Source organism: Trachinotus anak, unplaced genomic scaffold (assembly GCF_046630095.1).
Source record: "Trachinotus anak isolate AG129_WGS33_773 ecotype Australia unplaced genomic scaffold, CSIRO_AGI_Tana_v1 ptg000008l, whole genome shotgun sequence".
NCBI classification, from domain to species: domain Eukaryota; kingdom Metazoa; phylum Chordata; class Actinopteri; order Carangiformes; family Carangidae; genus Trachinotus; species Trachinotus anak.
This window is the reverse complement of record NW_027273859.1, coordinates 28,772,213-28,790,715: the sequence shown is the minus strand read 5'-3', so window position 1 is coordinate 28,790,715 and position 18,503 is coordinate 28,772,213. Positions and strand designations below refer to the sequence as shown.

The 18,503-nt window shown below is 40.7% G+C and overlaps 1 protein-coding gene across 6 annotated transcripts in view; it reads left to right on the top strand.

The window, feature by feature from the left end:
- Positions 1 to 18,503, top strand: part of prdm6 (PR domain containing 6) — a 93,554-nt gene that overhangs the window by 16,698 nt on the left and 58,353 nt on the right. For all 6 annotated transcript variants that reach the window (XM_071484003.1, XM_071484006.1, XM_071484005.1 and 3 more), the window contains exons 3-4: positions 6,057 to 6,205; positions 7,017 to 7,175. In XM_071484003.1, the coding sequence (XP_071340104.1) occupies positions 6,057 to 6,205; positions 7,017 to 7,175 (308 nt within the window). The remainder of the gene's footprint in view (positions 1 to 6,056; positions 6,206 to 7,016; positions 7,176 to 18,503) is intronic.

Below are 18,503 nucleotides of genomic sequence, written 5' to 3'. Positions count from 1 at the left end.
TAATGTGATAAGAGAAGAAACAACAGAAATGCTGGATTTTTATATTGAATAAATCTGAATGTTCCAGCAGTAAAATGTACAACAGGAAGTTATCAGACGTGTTCTGGTCTGATAAAAGACGCAGATCAATTCTTACAGTTTACATCTGGAGTTAACGTCAGATGGCAGTTTTACTGTAATTTAATAAAGTCAGCCACACACACACACACACACACACACACACACAGCCTGTTTGCTGGTTTTCAGTCTGACCTCATGTTCCACACAAATGAACCCGTGTTTGACTTGTTCACACTTTTATGTTGAAATCACAACACACATGTTTCATCACACGTCCTGTTCTCTGCTTCGATCCTGGATCCAGGAGGCGGAGGCGACAGGACGAGGTTTCAGCCTAAACCCTCCCGCTCTTTATGTTCTCTCTGCAAAACCAGCTCTGTCCACTGAAAGTGACATTTAGAGACGACGAAACACACTGTGACTGAATGTTGTCTCCAGTGTCGTTTTCCTGTGTGTAACAGTAAATATGTCCCGTCTTTTACTTTAACTTTACACATTATTAAACCACAACCTCTCCCAGTTTGAGCCAGTGCTGCCAGAGCCTCAACATGAGCATTCACATTCATTACTGTAGAAAAACACATCACAGAACATTTCTCAGACATGTTCATTAACAACATTTCCCCATTTAAAAAATTGATTTAAAAAAATAATAATAATAATTTGGGCACGATTATGTGTCTTTGAAATTTTAAACTCACAAAAAAAAAACAGGTAAGAAAAACAACTTTAGAGAAAACTTCAGACACTTCCAGTCCAGATTCCCTCAGTAAAACCACAACAGTCTAATGAACTGGACCAACCTGCAGTACTTCATGTAGTCTTTAAAATCCACTTTTCATTTAAAGTTCAAAATAATATTGAATAATAGTTCAAAATGAAATGTGATATATTACAAGGTATTTTTAAGATATTAAAAACAACATATTAAACAACATTTTAAAAAGTCTAATGTGCACAAATATGTATTTTTTGTTCAATCTGTAAATTTAATGTAATCACTGTGGAGAATAGTGAATAACTTTTGTTAAATTTACAGTAGGTCAAACTTTTTTTTGTAGGAAATATCAGATTAAAGCTTTAAAAATCCCAACATGTTTAATATGTTTGTAATCAGAGATTTTAAACCTCTCTTCATTTTCATTAATCTTCCCAAATTCCCAGAAATATCACAAAGGATGTGACCTCTGTTTTCTTAATGGGAGCTTGTGCTTGAAGTCTTTTATAGTGGAATTTGGGTTAAATAATTCCCCTGAAAACACTTTTATTTTACTCATCAGTTGTTATTGAGAACATCCAGCAGACGCTGTCATGGACACTGATGGTTTGTGTCTGTTTTAGCTCTGAGTTTGGTCTCCACCAGGGAAACACATTTAGCTGCTAAATGCTGCCCCATGATCAGCGGCTGCTCTCTGACTGAGCCTGGCTCCTGTTTGCTGAGCAGGTCACGGACAGTGACTTCATCACAGATCAAAACTGAACCAGACAGTAAATGTGCCGTAAAATAAAAATAGTAGCCAAAAGAGGCAAAAAGCTCCAGAGAGCTTTTGTTCGCTGTGGGTTTTCAGAGCGGAGCGGCGGCCTCGCTGTGTGGTCCGTCCTCATCTGGACTCACAGCTGTGTTGGAAACAAACGCAGCTATTAACATCCATAGACTTTATGAAGTGTGATGGTTTTGTTGAGGAGAAATCCAGCAGTTTGTCACTGAACCTCGACCTTCTCAGTGTTTGGAGCTTGTAATGGTGATGAGTCAGGAAATCACATAAAACTGTTTTACTCTTACAGTAAATCTCTGGATTAGAGTCCGACTGGAAAGTGACATTTCAGAGTCTCAGCACATGAACATGTAGGTTAGTGATGTGTTTATACAGCAGATTCATACCTGAGCTTTTAAACAGGTGTGTTTAAGAGATCAAACTATTTGTAATCCAGGTTTTCAGGAGGACACAGAAAAGAAATCCTCGGTTTGTGGAACAAACCGCTTCACTAAAGCGTGGTGAGAAGTGCCCGCAGACGTTTTAAGTGGAGATGGCGTCCTCCGCTCGGAGATCAGAGGCAGAGCAGAGCTGTCTAAACACTGGCGATGGATGTAACAGAATAGTGAGTTTGAATGATGGGCAGCGAGGAGAGCACGCCATAACAAGTTCACAGCCAGTTCATCAGCGGGAAAGAGGAAGAGAAGAAGAGAGAACAGGTTCACATTTACAGCTGCGAGCTGTGTGTTAGTGTTGATCCTTCAAAACAAAAGACCTGAATTTATCATCAGAAAAACACATTTAACATTGAACAAGAAACATGACACATTAAAAATAATGTCACATGTGATAAATTAAATTAGACCACATGTATAATACAACTACTACTTATAATAATAATAAGGAGGAGAAGAAGAAGAAATAGAAGAAGAAGAAGAATTAATTTCATACTTTTCATAGCAGAAATGCAGGACAAAGTGCTTTAGGACAAAGACATAAAACATAAAAACATTCTATAATAATAATAATAATAATAACAATAATAGTAATAATACATTTGATTTATAATGCCTTTCAAGCTACTCATGGACACTTTACAACAAGCAATAGAGGATAAAATGCAAGTACAAAAATACAAAATAGATTAGAATGAATATAACTGCATAAAATAAAATAAAATAAAAAAGTGTTGATGCTAAACAGAATCAGCAAGTTGTAAGGTATAAAAGAGGCATAAAATGTGTGTAATTTGTCATATTCTAAAATTTCTGGACATCTGTTCATGTTAAAAATAAAATCTTTTAATATTATTCACTAGAATATTTTATTGCTAAACCGTTAAAGGTCTTGTAGATAAAATAACAGAGGCACAAGTACAAATGTGGTCAAAATAATATGACTGTTAGCCAAGGCAAATTTATTTGTATCACACATTATCATACACAGAGGTCATTTAACGCACTTAACAGAAATAAAAGAAGCATAGAAAATAGATTTTACTAAAACAAATATATATTGGACATACAATATAGTTCAAAATGTAATGTGATATATTACAAGGTATTTTTAAGATATTAAAAACAACATATTAAACAACATTTTAAAAAGTCTAATGTGCACAAATATGTATTTTTTTTAAGTCAGGATTTTATTGTTAAACATGACAACAACTAATGTGGTTTTTAATACACTGAATATTAGGCTCCATATGACATTTTTAAATGCTTTGTGTTTATATAGAAAATACACTTTAGCAGCAGAGAAACAGGTAAAACAGCAGCAGTTGTTTGGCTGAGAGATGGAGGTGATAGTGGTAGTTGTGTAGTTGTCATTATTTTGTGTTGTATTTGTTTCTCTGGTCAGATACTGAATAAATATGTTTCTGTATTTTGTGTTGAGAAAGACAAACATGTTTTTCTACAAAGACTTTTTTTAAATGTGTCTGAAGCAGCTGTGATCTCTGTGTGAATGAAGCATAAAAACTGATGTAAATTAATATGATCAAAGAAGAAGTCGATAAGATTCAAATCTGAAGACGTCTCCAGTCCGTCTGTGTGTGTGTGTGTGTGTGTGTGTGTGTGTGTGTGTGTGTGTGTGTGTGTGTGTCTGTGTGTCTCTGTGTGTGTGTGTGTGTGTGTCCTTGTGTGTGTGTGTGTGTCTGTGTGTGTGTGTCTCTGTGTGTGTCTCTGTGTGTGTGTGTGTGTGTGTGTGTGTGTGAGTGTGTGTGTCCTTGTGTGTGTGTGTGTCTGTGTGTGTGTGTGTGTGTGTGTGTGTGTGTCCTTGTGTGTGTGTGTGTCTGTGTGTGTGTCTCTGTGTGTCTGTGTGTGTGTGTGTGTGTGTGTGTCCTTGTGTGTGTGTGTGTCTGTGTGTGTGTCTCTGTGTGTCTGTGTGTGTGTGTGTGTGTGTGTGTCTGTGTGTGTGTCTGTGTGTGTGTCTCTGTGTGTGTGTGTGTGTGTGTGTGTTTGTGTGTGAGTGTGTGTGTGCCTGTTACATCATCAACAGTTTGAATCTGAACTTCTTCTTGTCTCCTCTGTCGTCTCCTCATCGTCTCCTCTGTCGTGTCCTCTGTTGTCTCCTCTGTCGTCTCCTCTGTCATCTCTTCATCGTCTCTCCCTCATCTTCTCTGTCTCCTCTGTCCTCTCCTGTCTCCATGTTTGATCACAGATTTCGAGACTGTCCTGTAACAAACGAGGTCACAGGTCGTCTGTCAGCAGGTTACTATGACCCATCGTTAGGTTCTGTTGCTAGGCGACATCTAGTGGTCGTAGTGATGATGACAGGAGCAAAGGGAAAAGTGCGGTGACGTAGTTTATAGAGCGACAAAGTCCACGTCAGGAGGAGGTTGGGGTGGATGGATGAATATGACCCAGGAGAGCGGTGTTCGATTCCCATGTGACAGTAGCAGTTTATGTTGTTTCTGTTATCCATGACCGTTCACTGTTGTTATTGTAACCAGCAAAGATCGTCTAATGTTGAGGAAGAACCTAACCATGACAGTTAGAAAACTCTGTGTGTGTTTGTGTGGTTGTGTACTATGAGAGAAGTGAGTGTGATCAGGTGAAAAGTTTGATGTTTTCCATTGAAGCAGCTGCTCTCACTGGTTCAGACACAGCTGAGGTGGTTTGAACAGTTCACATCAGTGGAGGATCGTGGAGAATTCAGCCTGTGAAATTTTTCCCATTTACTCGGCCGTGAACCTGTGCTACGTTTTGTGGTTTATAAATGACCATAATATGGTTTAATGAACTTCTATCCATCATGGTGTAAAAGTAGCTGTCACTCTCTCAGAGGGAGGATATTTAATTTTGGGAAAAGCATAAAAAAACCCAACATTAACATCCTGTTCCTCTCGGCCTCTCTGCTCTGTGTGGCTCTGTGGGAGTTTTCTGTCCAGATAATCATCTCTCATTATGTTGCTACAGTCAATTAACATCCATTACTGTCAGACTACATCTCTGAGTAAATGTTGACACTCACTAATTCCCAGCAATGCGCTGCTCGCCACATTTAACCTGGAAAAACACAGCAGAGAGGACTGTTTTCCTCATTTGGACATCAGGATCCTGTTCTTTCTTTTCTTTTCCTTTTTCTTCAGTTTCAGTTTTTCAGTTTTTACACAACCACAGGAACCAGAGCTGAATCATCATTTCATCTCACGTCTGAGTGTAAACACCAATAAAAAAAAGGCTACAGGTCATCAGAGCTGCTGATTCTTTAGAGGTTCATCGATGTTAAACAATATTTAATAACATTAAAGCTCCACCCAGTCTAAAGGTAGATGTCCATGTGTTTGTGATTATAAAGCAGGTCTAGGTTCTATATTAATACTGTGAAAGTATCAAAGCCTCAGTCCACAGAGAAATGCACACAGCCTGTATTCAGACACTGAGCCTTAAAACCAGCCGTCAGGACTTCTGGAACTTTGTGATGTCACAACGAAGCAGTCACCACCCCCAAGCCTCTCTTCTGATTGGCTGACTGACCTGTTATTACTAGAGCTCCAGAGAGAAGCCTGAGAGAGGAGATGTAAAACTACACTGAGATGGTTTTTGGTTCTTAAAACCACAAATATATCTTCTGATGGAGATCAACACTTCAGATAAACCACAGAAGAAGAATAAAATATAGACCTTTAATGATTCTACCTTCACTGCTGTTTCATAAACAAAAAGATGAACACAGGGAGTCTGCAGGGCCTCAAAAGTCGTTGTATATTCAACATCAACATTACATTTATTGTCTCTCGTAAAAAGAAAAGTGTCTCGGATAAAAGAGTTGCGTCTCAGTCGCAATAAAAGACATTTAAAATAGATGAAGTTCCATGCAAACACTGGTGTGAAATAGAATAACAATAATAATAATTCTGATAAATTGTAAGAATCTTAAAATATAAACATTTTTAAATCATACACTCGGGGCATTTAAACCATAAAAAATGAGTAAGTACAACATTTGTATCAGTGTGTGTTATTTTGTCTGTGTGGTTATAAAAGGTAAAGTGGGTTTAATCTTCGTCTCCAGGTTGTGACATGTGTGCAGACAACAGGAACGGCGAGTGTCCGATGCACGGCCCCCTTCACTCTCTGCGTCGACTCGTTGGCACCAGCGGCTCAGCGGCTCCTGTCACCATGCCCGACGTCCCTGATTGGCTGAGAGACCTGCCCAGAGAGGTGAGACAGCTCCGTCTGTCTGTCCCTCATTTGGCTGCCAAACTTCTGCCAGCCTGTTTTATAAAATCTCAAGGAAGTTCTGCTAGATGTTGAGCAGAAATGTCTCAACATCAGAAAACAATTTTCATCTGCTTTACAGATATTTCCATTTCTATTAATTACAACATTTAATGTGAGAAAGTTTTATTTCTGACATTTAATTCAGTCTCTTTACAAGTTTAACATTAATACTGAAGCAGAGAGTTACCATCAGAGAGCAGTTAAATGGTTCGTGAGTGTAACACCACAGATTAAACTGTAAATCAACGCTGGGTGTCTCTGTGAAACTGCTCCTGACAAACTTTACTCCACAGCAGTGTCTCATGATGCGTCTGTCTCCCTTTAAACAACTAACAGATGATTTGCATCAACCCCTCAGTAGGAAACCTCCTGAAAGGGGTTATTTACAATGTGAAAACATTAAAGTTAGTTAGTTAGTTATTTAGCTTTTTATTTTTTCTCTATTATATATATTTTTTAAATTAAAGTTTTTCATGTTCTTTATAGTTATATTTTAAAAATCCGACTAATGTGAACATTTGGAAGAAAAAACTTTAGATTTTGTATATTTTTCATTGGTGTCAGATTATTAATTACATCATGGTGATGAATGCTGGTTGGAGGGGGAGGGACTGGACATGTTTGATGTCCTGTGTTGAGAGACAGCAGGTGAACTCTCATCCTTGATGTCCTGAGTAGAAATAAAAAGCATAGCTATAAGTATCAGCACTCACAGGGTCTGTGTGTGTTTGGATCTGTGTTGTGTGTCCAGGTGTGTCTCTGCACCAGCACGGTTCCTGGTCTGGGTTACGGGATCTGTGCGGCTCAGAGGATCCCTCAGGGAACCTGGATCGGCCCGTTTCAGGGAGTCCCCCTGCTGCTGGACAAACTGCACTCTGGAGCCATGAGGAACACACGACACCTGTGGGAGGTGAGGGGGGGGCAGGGTTTGTGGGGGGGCTGCACCCATACAGGGAGGGGCCAGGAAATGTTGTCAGCTTCCCTCTTAATGCGCAATTTCTACACGTTCTGCAGCCGCACACTCATCTTTTATTCTTTTATTCTTTACTGGTTTTATCGTGTGCTCTGTCTGCGTGTGTTTGTGTGTGTGAGTGTCTGCGTGTGTTTGTGTGTGTGAGTGTTTGCGTGTGAGTGTTTGCGTGTGTGTGTGTGTGTGTGTGTGTGTGTGTGTGCTTGTGGTCAGCGTCATGTCAACTCTCAGTCCATTGATCAGAGCAGATTGTATTTACATACAGTGGCAGGAGAAAGTCAATGTGGCAGTTATAAACAGCTGCATTAGCACTTGAGGGGGAGAAAGAGAGAGAGGGTGGGGTTGGGGGGGGTGAGAGAGGGGAGGGGGAGAGGGATGCTGGGAGACAGAGAGATAGATGAGTCCCTCGTGGCCGCGCTGGTAAAGGTCAGTCAGACGTCGGTTGACCGGACATCAGTCTCTCTGCTGTTGACCGCAGCAGGACGTCAGGAGGAGGGACAGGGAGGAGGTGGTGGTGGGAGGGGTTGTGTGAGGCAGAGGGTCAGGGGTCAGAGGTCATGAGGGGGGGTGGGTGCATTCAAGACATTGTAGGCCAAGTCCAGCAGGGGAACGAGCATCACGTCAGAGTTGAGTTCACTGCCACAGGATTTTACTGAATTTACTGAGTTGATCAGATTCAAACTCACAGAGACACTTTCAGTCCTCGCTCTGCATCATCAGGGAGTTTTAATCCACATTCGTCCCTCAGCTGTTACAGTCACAGTGAAGCAGCAGTAGTGTCTTGAGGGGGGGGGGTGTGACTGGACAGTCCCCGTCAAGATGGCGTCTCTGGGGAATCAGAGAGGATGGGGTGAGGACCACACCTCCCTCACCTCTCGTTGATCAGGAGGAGGATGAGAGGAGTCACTGCAGACGTTCATGTAGCGGCTCAAACTGAAACACAACACTTTTGTTTATGCTCCATTTTTCATGAGTTGAAATAAAAGATTTAAAAGTTGCAGTTTTATTTTAAACTGTGGGTTGAGGTTCTGATCCACAACCCACATCTGTGGCCCGAGTCATGACAAAACCATAGTTCAGGCCCTAATAATAAATGTCTTTTTTCAAAATAAAACTGCACATTTTAGATAGATGAATTATTTTAACATAACTTACAAAGACACAGCACAACAGTTAACACAAGAACTGTAACCTGGAAAAACTTTATTTTATTAATTTAATTTAATTTTATTTTATTTTCATTTTAAAAGCATTTTACATATTATAATTTTAACAGTAAATCTCTTCAAAATATTATTACTTTATTCTCAAACTGAGAAGCTTCTGTGCAGCTTTACTCTTCTAACATAGTTTTTCCTCAATATTAGAAGTTTCTTCCTCTAGAAGTACTAAAACCTTATTCTCAAACTCATCACTCATTAATCAATCATCAGTCAATGTTATTGTGTTTCTGATATTTAGGCTTTGATGAAATAATTATTTACAGAATACAGTGTGAACAAATTCTCTAAAAAAAAACATAATTCAGTGTTTAAGAGTCTCAGTTTAAATTATTTAAACACATTCCTTATTTTACAGATTTGTTCTGTTTTCTTTCTTTTTCCTGCATCAATTAAAGTCTGACTTTTATTATAAATAGTTTAATTTAATTTAATAATTTAGATATTTTCATTTAGATAAATAAATGCATATAAAATGACTGAAATCAATCACCTCAGGAAAAATGACCATTTCTTGCTGTAAACGTGGCTTTTCCCTCTTTAAGACAAGAGTAGAAATACTCATGAGACTGATCAACACCACCAGATTAATAGTTACAGAATAAGCAGAAAAAACCTGAGAGTAAAGAGGAGGAAGGTTGTGAACGTGTCTTTTCTCTGCAGTTAGGGTTGGAGTGTTTTACAGATCAAGACCCACGTTGACTGAGTCTGATTCAAATATCTTTGGACAGTTGTTGTGTTTGGACCCAGCAGAGACGACCCCGGGACCCCCTGTGGGGTCTCAAACCAGCATTTGAAGCCCTTGGCCCTGGAGTAATGCTGATCCAATAACCCGACTCTAACCATCGGCAGATTATCGGCTGCCGGGCTAAAACCGGTCATTAGGCCTATTGATGAAGAAGCTTTACACACAGATCCCATTAAAACTCACTGGTTGTTAAACTCGCTTATTGACGCCCCCTAAAACAGGAAGAGATGTGTGTCCTATAGCCAATCAGGGAGCTTGTGTCATGTTGTCTATGGTGTCCAGGAAGGGCCAGTTTTAATTAAGACACTTGCCGTTACGTCTGGGCCGAACAGTGGAGGATTTTCTGGTGCTGCAGTATTTTACGGCTCGACACATTGATCTGCTCCGAGGCAGAGCTCCGTGTTAGAGTCTGAGTTTATGGTGGAATAACTGTCTCACTCCTGTGGTAAAGTCATGAGAAAGAAAACTCAACACAAACATTATTTTATTATCAATATTATCTTGTGATTTTTAACACCATACATCTGATCTAAACATCATGCAGATACAGTTTATGTTAAAATGACAAACACTCATTGTAATGTGTGTAATAATAGTTTGGGTTTTTAGCTGTTGGCTACGTGGCCTGTGGGAAATTGGTAACACCGTAATTTAGCTTTTATTAGTAGTATATAAATATTGGTTAATGTCTATTAGATATAAAACAAATGGTTGATAATACACTGAAATGTGGTTATAAGCAGATTTAAGTGTTTATCAATGTATTTGTTAAGAACTCTGCTGTATAAACAGATGATTAACAACAATATAGTAAAACACAGCTGTAAACATATAAAATGTTTCCTCATAGGAGAAATATAATTGTTCACAGATACTGTACATTAATAAACACTTAAGATGATCCTTATAGCTGCTTAAAACTACATTATATTGTCTTATAAACCATTTATTAACGCTCCTCACAGTCTAAAGGCAGATGTCCATGTGTTTGTGATTATAAAGCAGGACTAGGTTCTATATTAATACTGTGAAAGTATCAAAGCCTCAGTCCACAGAGAAATGCACACAGCCTGTATTCAGAAACTGAGCCTAAAAACCAGCCATCAGGACTTCTGGAACTTTGTGATGTCACAACGAAGCAGTCACAGCCCTCAGCCATGCTCCAAGCCCCACCCAGATGTTAAATGTGAAATCTGTATTTTCAAACTCAACTCAGACTGCGAGATAAATATACAGGTGTAAGAAAGTAAGTCTCCCTAAGTGACAGATGTAAAGCACCAGAGCCTCAGACTTGTACAGTAATTGAGTCAAAGCAAAATAAATACTTCCCACTTTTGTTTGACAGTTCTTGTTCGGGCAGTTTCTCAGTCTCTCCCTAACTGGATTTTTCCAGAGGATTCGAACCGGTGACCCCCCGATCTGAACCCTGAGGCCGTCTTGATTGAAAAGAATGTGCAGTGAAAACATGAGACCCGTCCTGACGTCGCGGCTCTGACCTCGTCCTGCGGGGTTTTTACGGGAGTTTTCCTTTTGGACAGATCTGAGAGTGGACGAGCTGTCAGCACAGCGTCAGTGAAAACAGCAGCAAACATTTGAGTTCAGAGCAGGAGAGAAAGGAAAACTTCAGCTGCACAGTTTGAGGCTAAATATTTTGTTAGTGTGGGATGATGATGAGACACATGAGGATTCAGAAAATTCCAAAACGCCTGTTGGTATCTTGGCTTTTTGCATTATGAGACAGATAAAACAATTTTCTTTTACTGTTTCTTGTAACTGAACCACTGTTGTGTGTCTGTATTTGGCTGTTGTTCTGTCCGGTTGTGTTTGTCTGTCTGTCCGTCAGCGTTTCCCTCTTGTATTCCCCACAGAATTCCCATTGACTTTGTGTTTTGACTGGTTTGCGGTCACAGCGTCCAGTAAAGGCTCCGTAATGTTTTCTTGACTGATGTCATTATTTAATGCTTGTTTAAATGTCTGTATTCAGGGTTTTATTAAAGGGTCTGATCGCCATCGACATCATCGCTTCTATTACGTAATCGTTGATGGTTTTATGTCAGATTATGTGTTTTGGTTTCCTGTTGCTTCAGGCAGTGTGACCACATTGATATAATGCAGCAGTTCAATGGGTTTTCACTTTATCTGAAGACCTGAGAACCAAGTCTCATGGACACAGTGAGACGAAGCTGTTAATGTGAAATCATTTCAAGGCAAAGTCCTGTCAGCAGCTTCTACTGCCTGGTGAAAAAAGTGATGTAATGACTGCAGCACAGCAAACCCGCTCAGAGCAACTGGAAGGACTTTTGATCAGGTTCTGATAATTGTGATTTCATGGAGCCCAAACAGGCAAGGATATGAAAATTAGTCAAGTGGCTTTATTCATGAAGCAGGACAGGGGCAGTATTATGTTAGTCCAGCGGTTCCCAAACTTTCCTGACTCACGGCCCATTTGAACATCTCAAAAATGTCGGCAGCCCACATCTGACCCAATAAAAGCACGGAGGCCAAATAATGCCTTCACAGAGCACTTTTTTAATGATAATGACTGAACATGTAGGAAGCTCCACAGTCACTAACACAGCGTCTGAACTGGACTTTCTCAGAACTGGGTCACTTCTTGACTCGCCATCTGTCTCTTTCCCTTAGACTCTTCTTGACTCCAGTTATTCATTTTGATGCTCCAGTTTTTGTCATGGATGTAATCTTTTAGTGCAGAATCAGACAGAAATGGCAAACTAATATATGATTAATATGGTTCGGCCTGTGACAGCACAAGAGTTCCTGTCATAAGTTTATCACATAAACAGGCTTAAATATGAGAAGAAAAAAATGAATAGATTTTTTAAAACCTTTTTAATGTTTTTAAAGATCATTTTAATTTTAAAACATTATTTAAATGTTCAATATTTTTATAATTACTTACTCTTTTGCAAATGATTTGTCGGTCCACTTGTAGTACCTTTCCGGCCCCGTGGTGGTCCACGGTCCACAGGTTGGGAACCACTGTGTTAATCCATATCAGTTTTTCCGACTTCTCTCTCCTGTCTGTAGCTTCAGCCCTGAGCCCATGTGTTTCCTACTGAGGATGTAAATCTTTAAAAAACACAAATATATCGTTTCATATTTAAAGTAATTTCCTAGGACAGCTGCTCACTGAAGTTTTTATTAAGAAAAACAGAAGAAATATTTGGGACTATTTTCAGCGGTGGATTAATCTGGTAAGTATTTGGAGCAGCGGGACGATGTGTGTGGGACTGAGTCAGAATGAACCACAGTGTGTGTTGATGGTGAAGAAGGAACATGTGACCCGGTGTAACAGTGAGACACTGATGAGTTTCTTTAAGACGCTGACATGTAATCACGGTGTCATGACCTTCGTTGCATATCACGCCTCCTCTTTGCTAACGCTGTTAAATAAAAGCTAAACATGTTCAGTTCAATGAGGCTGATTAACGCAAGCAAAAACTTTGAAGCCAACATGGCTGCCTCCTGCTCACATGTGAAGCCACTAGTTTCTACCATGATGAAGACGAACTCAAGTCCAGGTGTTTTTAACAGGAGATACAGGTACAATGTGTTTCCATTGGCCCTCTCATCTAACCCTAACCTGTAGCTGGACCAGACCTGGCACCGAGGTGGACCTGAAAGTGTGATTCAGACCCAGTTTGGTTCATATTCGGTCATCGGGGTTTAGAGTCTTTAGGTCCAGCTGATCTTTCGTTCACCTCTTTTTTGTTTCCGTTCTTCATTCTTTTGTAAATTTTAAGGCATAAACTCTGTTCAGGTCCCAGGGGGTCATGTGAGTCCCAGGTCAGACTGTGGTCACTAGAACCCGCCCTACAGCCCGGTGCTGTTTGGTTAGACCCACTCGGTGAGTCGGGTTAACTCAGTTCATTTCTCGCGCTGTGTGACATCACCCTGTAGGCATGGTAACCACAGGGGTTCAAGAACAAAGAGTGGGGTTTTCCATCAGCACCTTCATGTTGGAATAACACAGAGTGTGTGTGAACATGTGTGCAGTCTCTTCATAATCCAGCAGTATGTTTGATCAGTGTGTGTTTACACAGCGATGGAGCCGCCGTTTGTTTCCTCTCCTGTGTTGGTGACTGTTGGAGCTTCACACGGGCTACAGTGTGACGGGCTACAGTACAAACGGTTACATGTGCGCTTCATGTCACAGGTTTGACACCAGCTTTGGATGTTCATCATGGTACCAACAGTCATTTATTCTGTCGTCTTGAAAGTACAGCCACTGCCACTGACAATGCATTTTTTTAAAATGGTCCATACAGTACTTCGGACACTCTCCTGCTCCATTTATTTTCTCTGTTTTGGCAACATTTTTAACCATGATGTTCTCCAGATATTGTTCTATAGGCACTTCCTGTTTTTATCTTCCCGTCCCAACAGAAGGTGAAGGGTCAGTTTGAGTTTCAAACCTTGAGAGTGAGAGACTTTTAAAAAAATTGACATTTTCAGAAAAAACGTTGGTACATTTTATACAGTCAGGACATTTTTGGAAAGTGAGGACATTTTGTCCATCCCTCAAAGGGATGTTTAAGGTTTCCGAGTTGGTTTTAGGATTAAATGAACTGGTGAACTGAACGTGATGTATTCGCTTTTGGAACAGCATTATGGGAGGGACAGGGAGGTCGGAGAATGACCAATCTTAAATGTAAACCAATCAGTGATTTTATAAGGTGGACAGAGAGGCAGCGTTGTTGGAAGAGACTTTAGTTACTCCCTGAAGCCTGTCACCACTGGAGATGCACTTGATTCTGAAGACACTTTGCATCCAGTTTGTTGCTGTACACAAGTAAAATGACTTCAGTCTGTGGAAACCTTTTGTTTGTTTTAGGCAGGTAACAGTTAACAGGTAACAGATGAGGGTTTTTAATTGGCCAAATGGTTGTTGAAGGCACCACATGATGTGGACTAGTCAGACCTCCTGGTTGGGACAATAACATAGCTGGTCGACAGTTGGTTGAGACGAGCAGGCAAGCAAACTTTATTGATATAGCACTTTTCAAAACAGCAGTGCTTCATGGGAAGAGGGAAGGAGAATAAGAGAATACAAGCACCAGAAAAGACAAAGTGTAAAAACCAAATCAAGACAAAAAAAAAAAAAACAAGTGAGTTTTAAGATGCATTTTAAAGATGTGCATTTATTTGACCTCTATTGAGACTTTGCACAAAGATGTTCCCAACTCAAGGAGCAACAACAACTTTCAGCCAGAATCCCCTGAGGCCAGTGTCAAGAGTAAAACTTCAATCAGTCCTGAAGGTGACAGGGAGCAAGATGGAGGCAAAATAGGATGATGATCACTGGGACTAATGGGTGAGGGTTGATGGGTTGATTGTTGATTGTTGGGGTCATTGGGACTGATGGAAGCAGTTCAGTTGAGGAGATTGAACCATGTGACGGTAGCACAGATGAATGGGATGGTTTTGGGAGAGGTTGTTCATTTTGTGTGGTGATACCATCGTGTTGTGGGTGATGCTGCCTCGGTCATGTGCATGGTGGTACCTTGGTTTTGTCAATGGTAGTACTCTGTAGGTGGTGGTACCTCGGTTCTGTTGATGGTGGTACCTCGGTCCTGTAAGTGGTGGTACCTCGGTTCTGTTGATGGTGGTACCTCGGTCCAGTGGGTGGTGGTACCTCGGTCCAGTGGGTGGTGGTACCTCGGTGTGGGTGGTGTTGGTGCGTCACGCTCTGCTGCTCCTGGTCGTCCTTGTTGTGTGAGAAAGCAGCAGGAGTGAACTCTCTGCTGTTGACGTTGAGGTGAATCAGGGTCGGTTATACAAATATTATCTGTTTCTCCGAACGATTATTAGCCCTCTGATTTATGAGTCGGCTGACAGGACTGTTTCAGATGCTGAAGCCGCTCGGACTGTATGTGGAGGCCCAGACTGTTGCTTTTGGGCATGACGGTGGCGGCCGCGATGATGGCAGCGATGGCGGCACGCTTTATGAGGCTTACTGCTGAAAAATGGAGTCCTCAGCGACAGGCTGTGTTTAAGAAAACCGAAAGAGTTAGTGGAGTGAATACCAGCACGTCATAGACGGGATGAATGAGGAGGACTGAGGCTTTATTTTGGTTTTATTTAACCTTCATTTCATTTCATCTGGTAAGTCAACTATGAACACATTCTGTGGTTAGAGATTTAACATCCAGAGAGACAGCAATGAGAAGAGTCACATGGACGAGGGGACTGGGTATCAACCTCTCTTTCTCAGAGAGGTACATGTCAGAAGAATGAGGAAGAGAAGGAGACAGAGAAAGAAGGAGGGATGACAGAAAGGAGGAGAAATGATTTTGGAGAGTGAAGAAAAAAAGGACACAGCTTCATATTGAGGTTGTGCTGGAACCTTCATTCAGTGTTCACGTTGTTTTGGAGGAGGAGGCACAGTAAGATTAGGAAAAAGGAGGAAGAGGTGAAGGAGGAAGGAGATGAAGAGGAGGAGGGAGTGAGAGGGAAAGGAGGAGGAGGAGACAAGGTAAGATAAGGAGGAGGAGGAGGAGGCAGATGAAGAGAGCAGATAACGGTAGAATTAGTGGAGTTTCATTGATTACCTGTAGAACAGAAGTGTGTGAGCATTGATCGGCTCTCAGGAACAGTTTTACAGGATTTGGACTGAAAAAGAAGAAGAAGAAGAAGAAGACAGCAGTGTGTTTCTGTAGAAGAAGAGGAGAAGGACATCACTGTGTGTTCAAAGCTCAGTAGCTCAGTGTGAAGAAAGGGTTACAGCGATAAACACAAAACACAGAGACTGTACTGAGAGCGGTGAACCGGCCAAACTAAAATCTGAACTGATTAGTGAGCTGTTGTATTTCATCTATTTACCTTTGTCGCCATGGTAACTGTAATAACAGTCATGTCTTGGTTAGGTTTAGGAAAAGATCTGGGTTAAAATAAGTTCTTCTTCAACATTAGACGATCTTTGTTGGTTACAATAATAACAACGAACAGTCATGGATAATAGAAACAAGATAAACTGCTCCTGTCACATGGGAATCGAACACCGCTCTCCTGGGTCATATTCATCCATCCACCCCAACCTCCTCCTGACGTGGACTTTGTCGCTCTATAAACTACGTCACCGCACTTTTCCCTTTGCTCCTGTCATCATTACTACGACCACTAGATGTCGCCTAGCAACAGAACCTAACTATGGGTCATAGTGACCTGCTGACAGACGACCTCTGGGCTCGTTTCAGCCCAGAAAAAATTGAACTGAAGTTTTTTTGGTTCCTCCTCAGTGACACAGACACAGGAATTAAAATGGATTGATTTCTGTTCATTATCAAATGTAAAACACAAATATAATAATACAGCCTCAGAGTGATTGTGTGAGTGTGTGTGTGTGTGTGTGTGTGAGAGAGAAAGTGTCATAACACCCTCAGACATGATGACTCACAGCTGCATTAGCGACACACACACACGTCGCACACCCAGTGATAAACATGTTTAAGACACACACACTCGTCACACACACGATGGTGAAGCAGCCATTTACATGCCAGTGTTGGTTCAGAGCTGCAGTTAAGTGTTTTTAACTGATAACTGGAGCACATTCCTGTCTACACACACACACACACACACACACACACACACACAGGGTATCTCTTTAGCGTGTGCTCAGTTCAGACAAGGAGAAGATTTACTCTCTGTAAAAAGGTCAAAAGGCCAAAACACTGTCAGTAAATTTCAGACACACTTTCTGTCTCTCACACACACACACACACACACACACACACACTCTCAGCTGTTGGTGGACGGTGTACAGATCGCTCACTGACAGTCGTCAGTCAGAAATAAAGAGTGTGTTCAGTGCTGAGTCTGATGTGGATCCACTGAGATTCATTATCATCTGGAAACACTGGAAACACACTCACTCACTTCTTACCCAGAGTTTGATCAGTTCTCAGGGAACATGACGCCACAGTCAGCAGCTGGTTAGCTTAGCTTCACTCTGTCCAAACATGTGGTCGTGTCCTGCACAGAGACGTCTCACCTGGTGACGGATTCTCTCGTCTCCTTCATGACAGTTCGAAAGAATTTTGGAGGAAAGCTGCAGTGATGAACGTAAACATCTGCAAACACATAAAACTTTATTTCAACTCTGATTTGTTTCAGCACAAAATGTTTTGTTTGACTGAAGCAGTTTTGCTGCTTTAAACAAAAGTTTCACTGAGACTTTTCTCAGATTTCAGTGCAAAACTACAAGTGTTTATTTGTGTGTGTGTGTGTGTGTGTGTGTGTGTGTGTGTGTGTGTGTGTGTGTGTGTGTGCGTGTGCGTGTGTGTGTGTGAGCAGTGACAGAGCAGTAAGCAAAGCACTGACAACAGAGATCAATGACTGAAAGAGAGAACAGTAATCCACCCTCTTAAAAACACACACAGGCCGTCACTTGTGTGTGTGTGTGTGTGTGTGTGAGAGAGAGAGAGCGAGAGAGAGAGAGAGAGAGAGAGAGAGAGAGAGAGATAATCCTCTCCTCTGGTTCTTGTTAATGTAATTTACTCTCTGACATCCTCCACTTCAGTCTCTGTAAAAACTGAAATAATCTCATTTGCTCGTCTCTGAATCTCAGAGACTCCTCAGTAAACTGAAGTTTAAACTTTAAACAATTAAAATCTTCACATTATCTTTACAATAAAATTATAATTTTACCTTCAGGACGCAACATCTTAAATCCCTTTCACATTCAGAGAAATCACTTTCTGCTCTGACTCTCATGATTTTAAGTGTCAGATTTGATTTGGAAACATCTTGTACATCAGTTTATTTATAAACCAAAAGACGACACAGTTTGTGACTTTGGAAGTTTGCGATTTCCAGGAGGATTTAAAGTAAAGTTCAGCAGGTTTGAACAAAGGTTGGTCTGAGTTTATAACGTTGGTTCTGCGGAGTTTAACAGTTCAGAACACTGAGGAATAAAATCAGAGGTTAAGAGTTTAGAGACACAGATGCAGGTAATAACTGATTAAAACTGTGTGGACCTGATTCTCTACATTAGTTTGATGTTTCTGATGCTGATGAAGACTCTTAAACCTGAAAATAAGCCGAGTGATCACAACATTAAAACCAGTTACAGGTTCAAATTTGTGTCTTATTGATGAAAAATCTGATTTTTTGTGACCAGATCAGCTCAGAGCAGAATGTGATTTATTATAAGAAAATTAATGGGCAACTATTTTGGCAGTTGATTCCAAATCTCAAATATTCACTGACTCCAGTTTCTCTATTCTGATGATTTTAGTTTTTCAGTTTTTTTACATTTACATTTTTAGTTTTTACCTG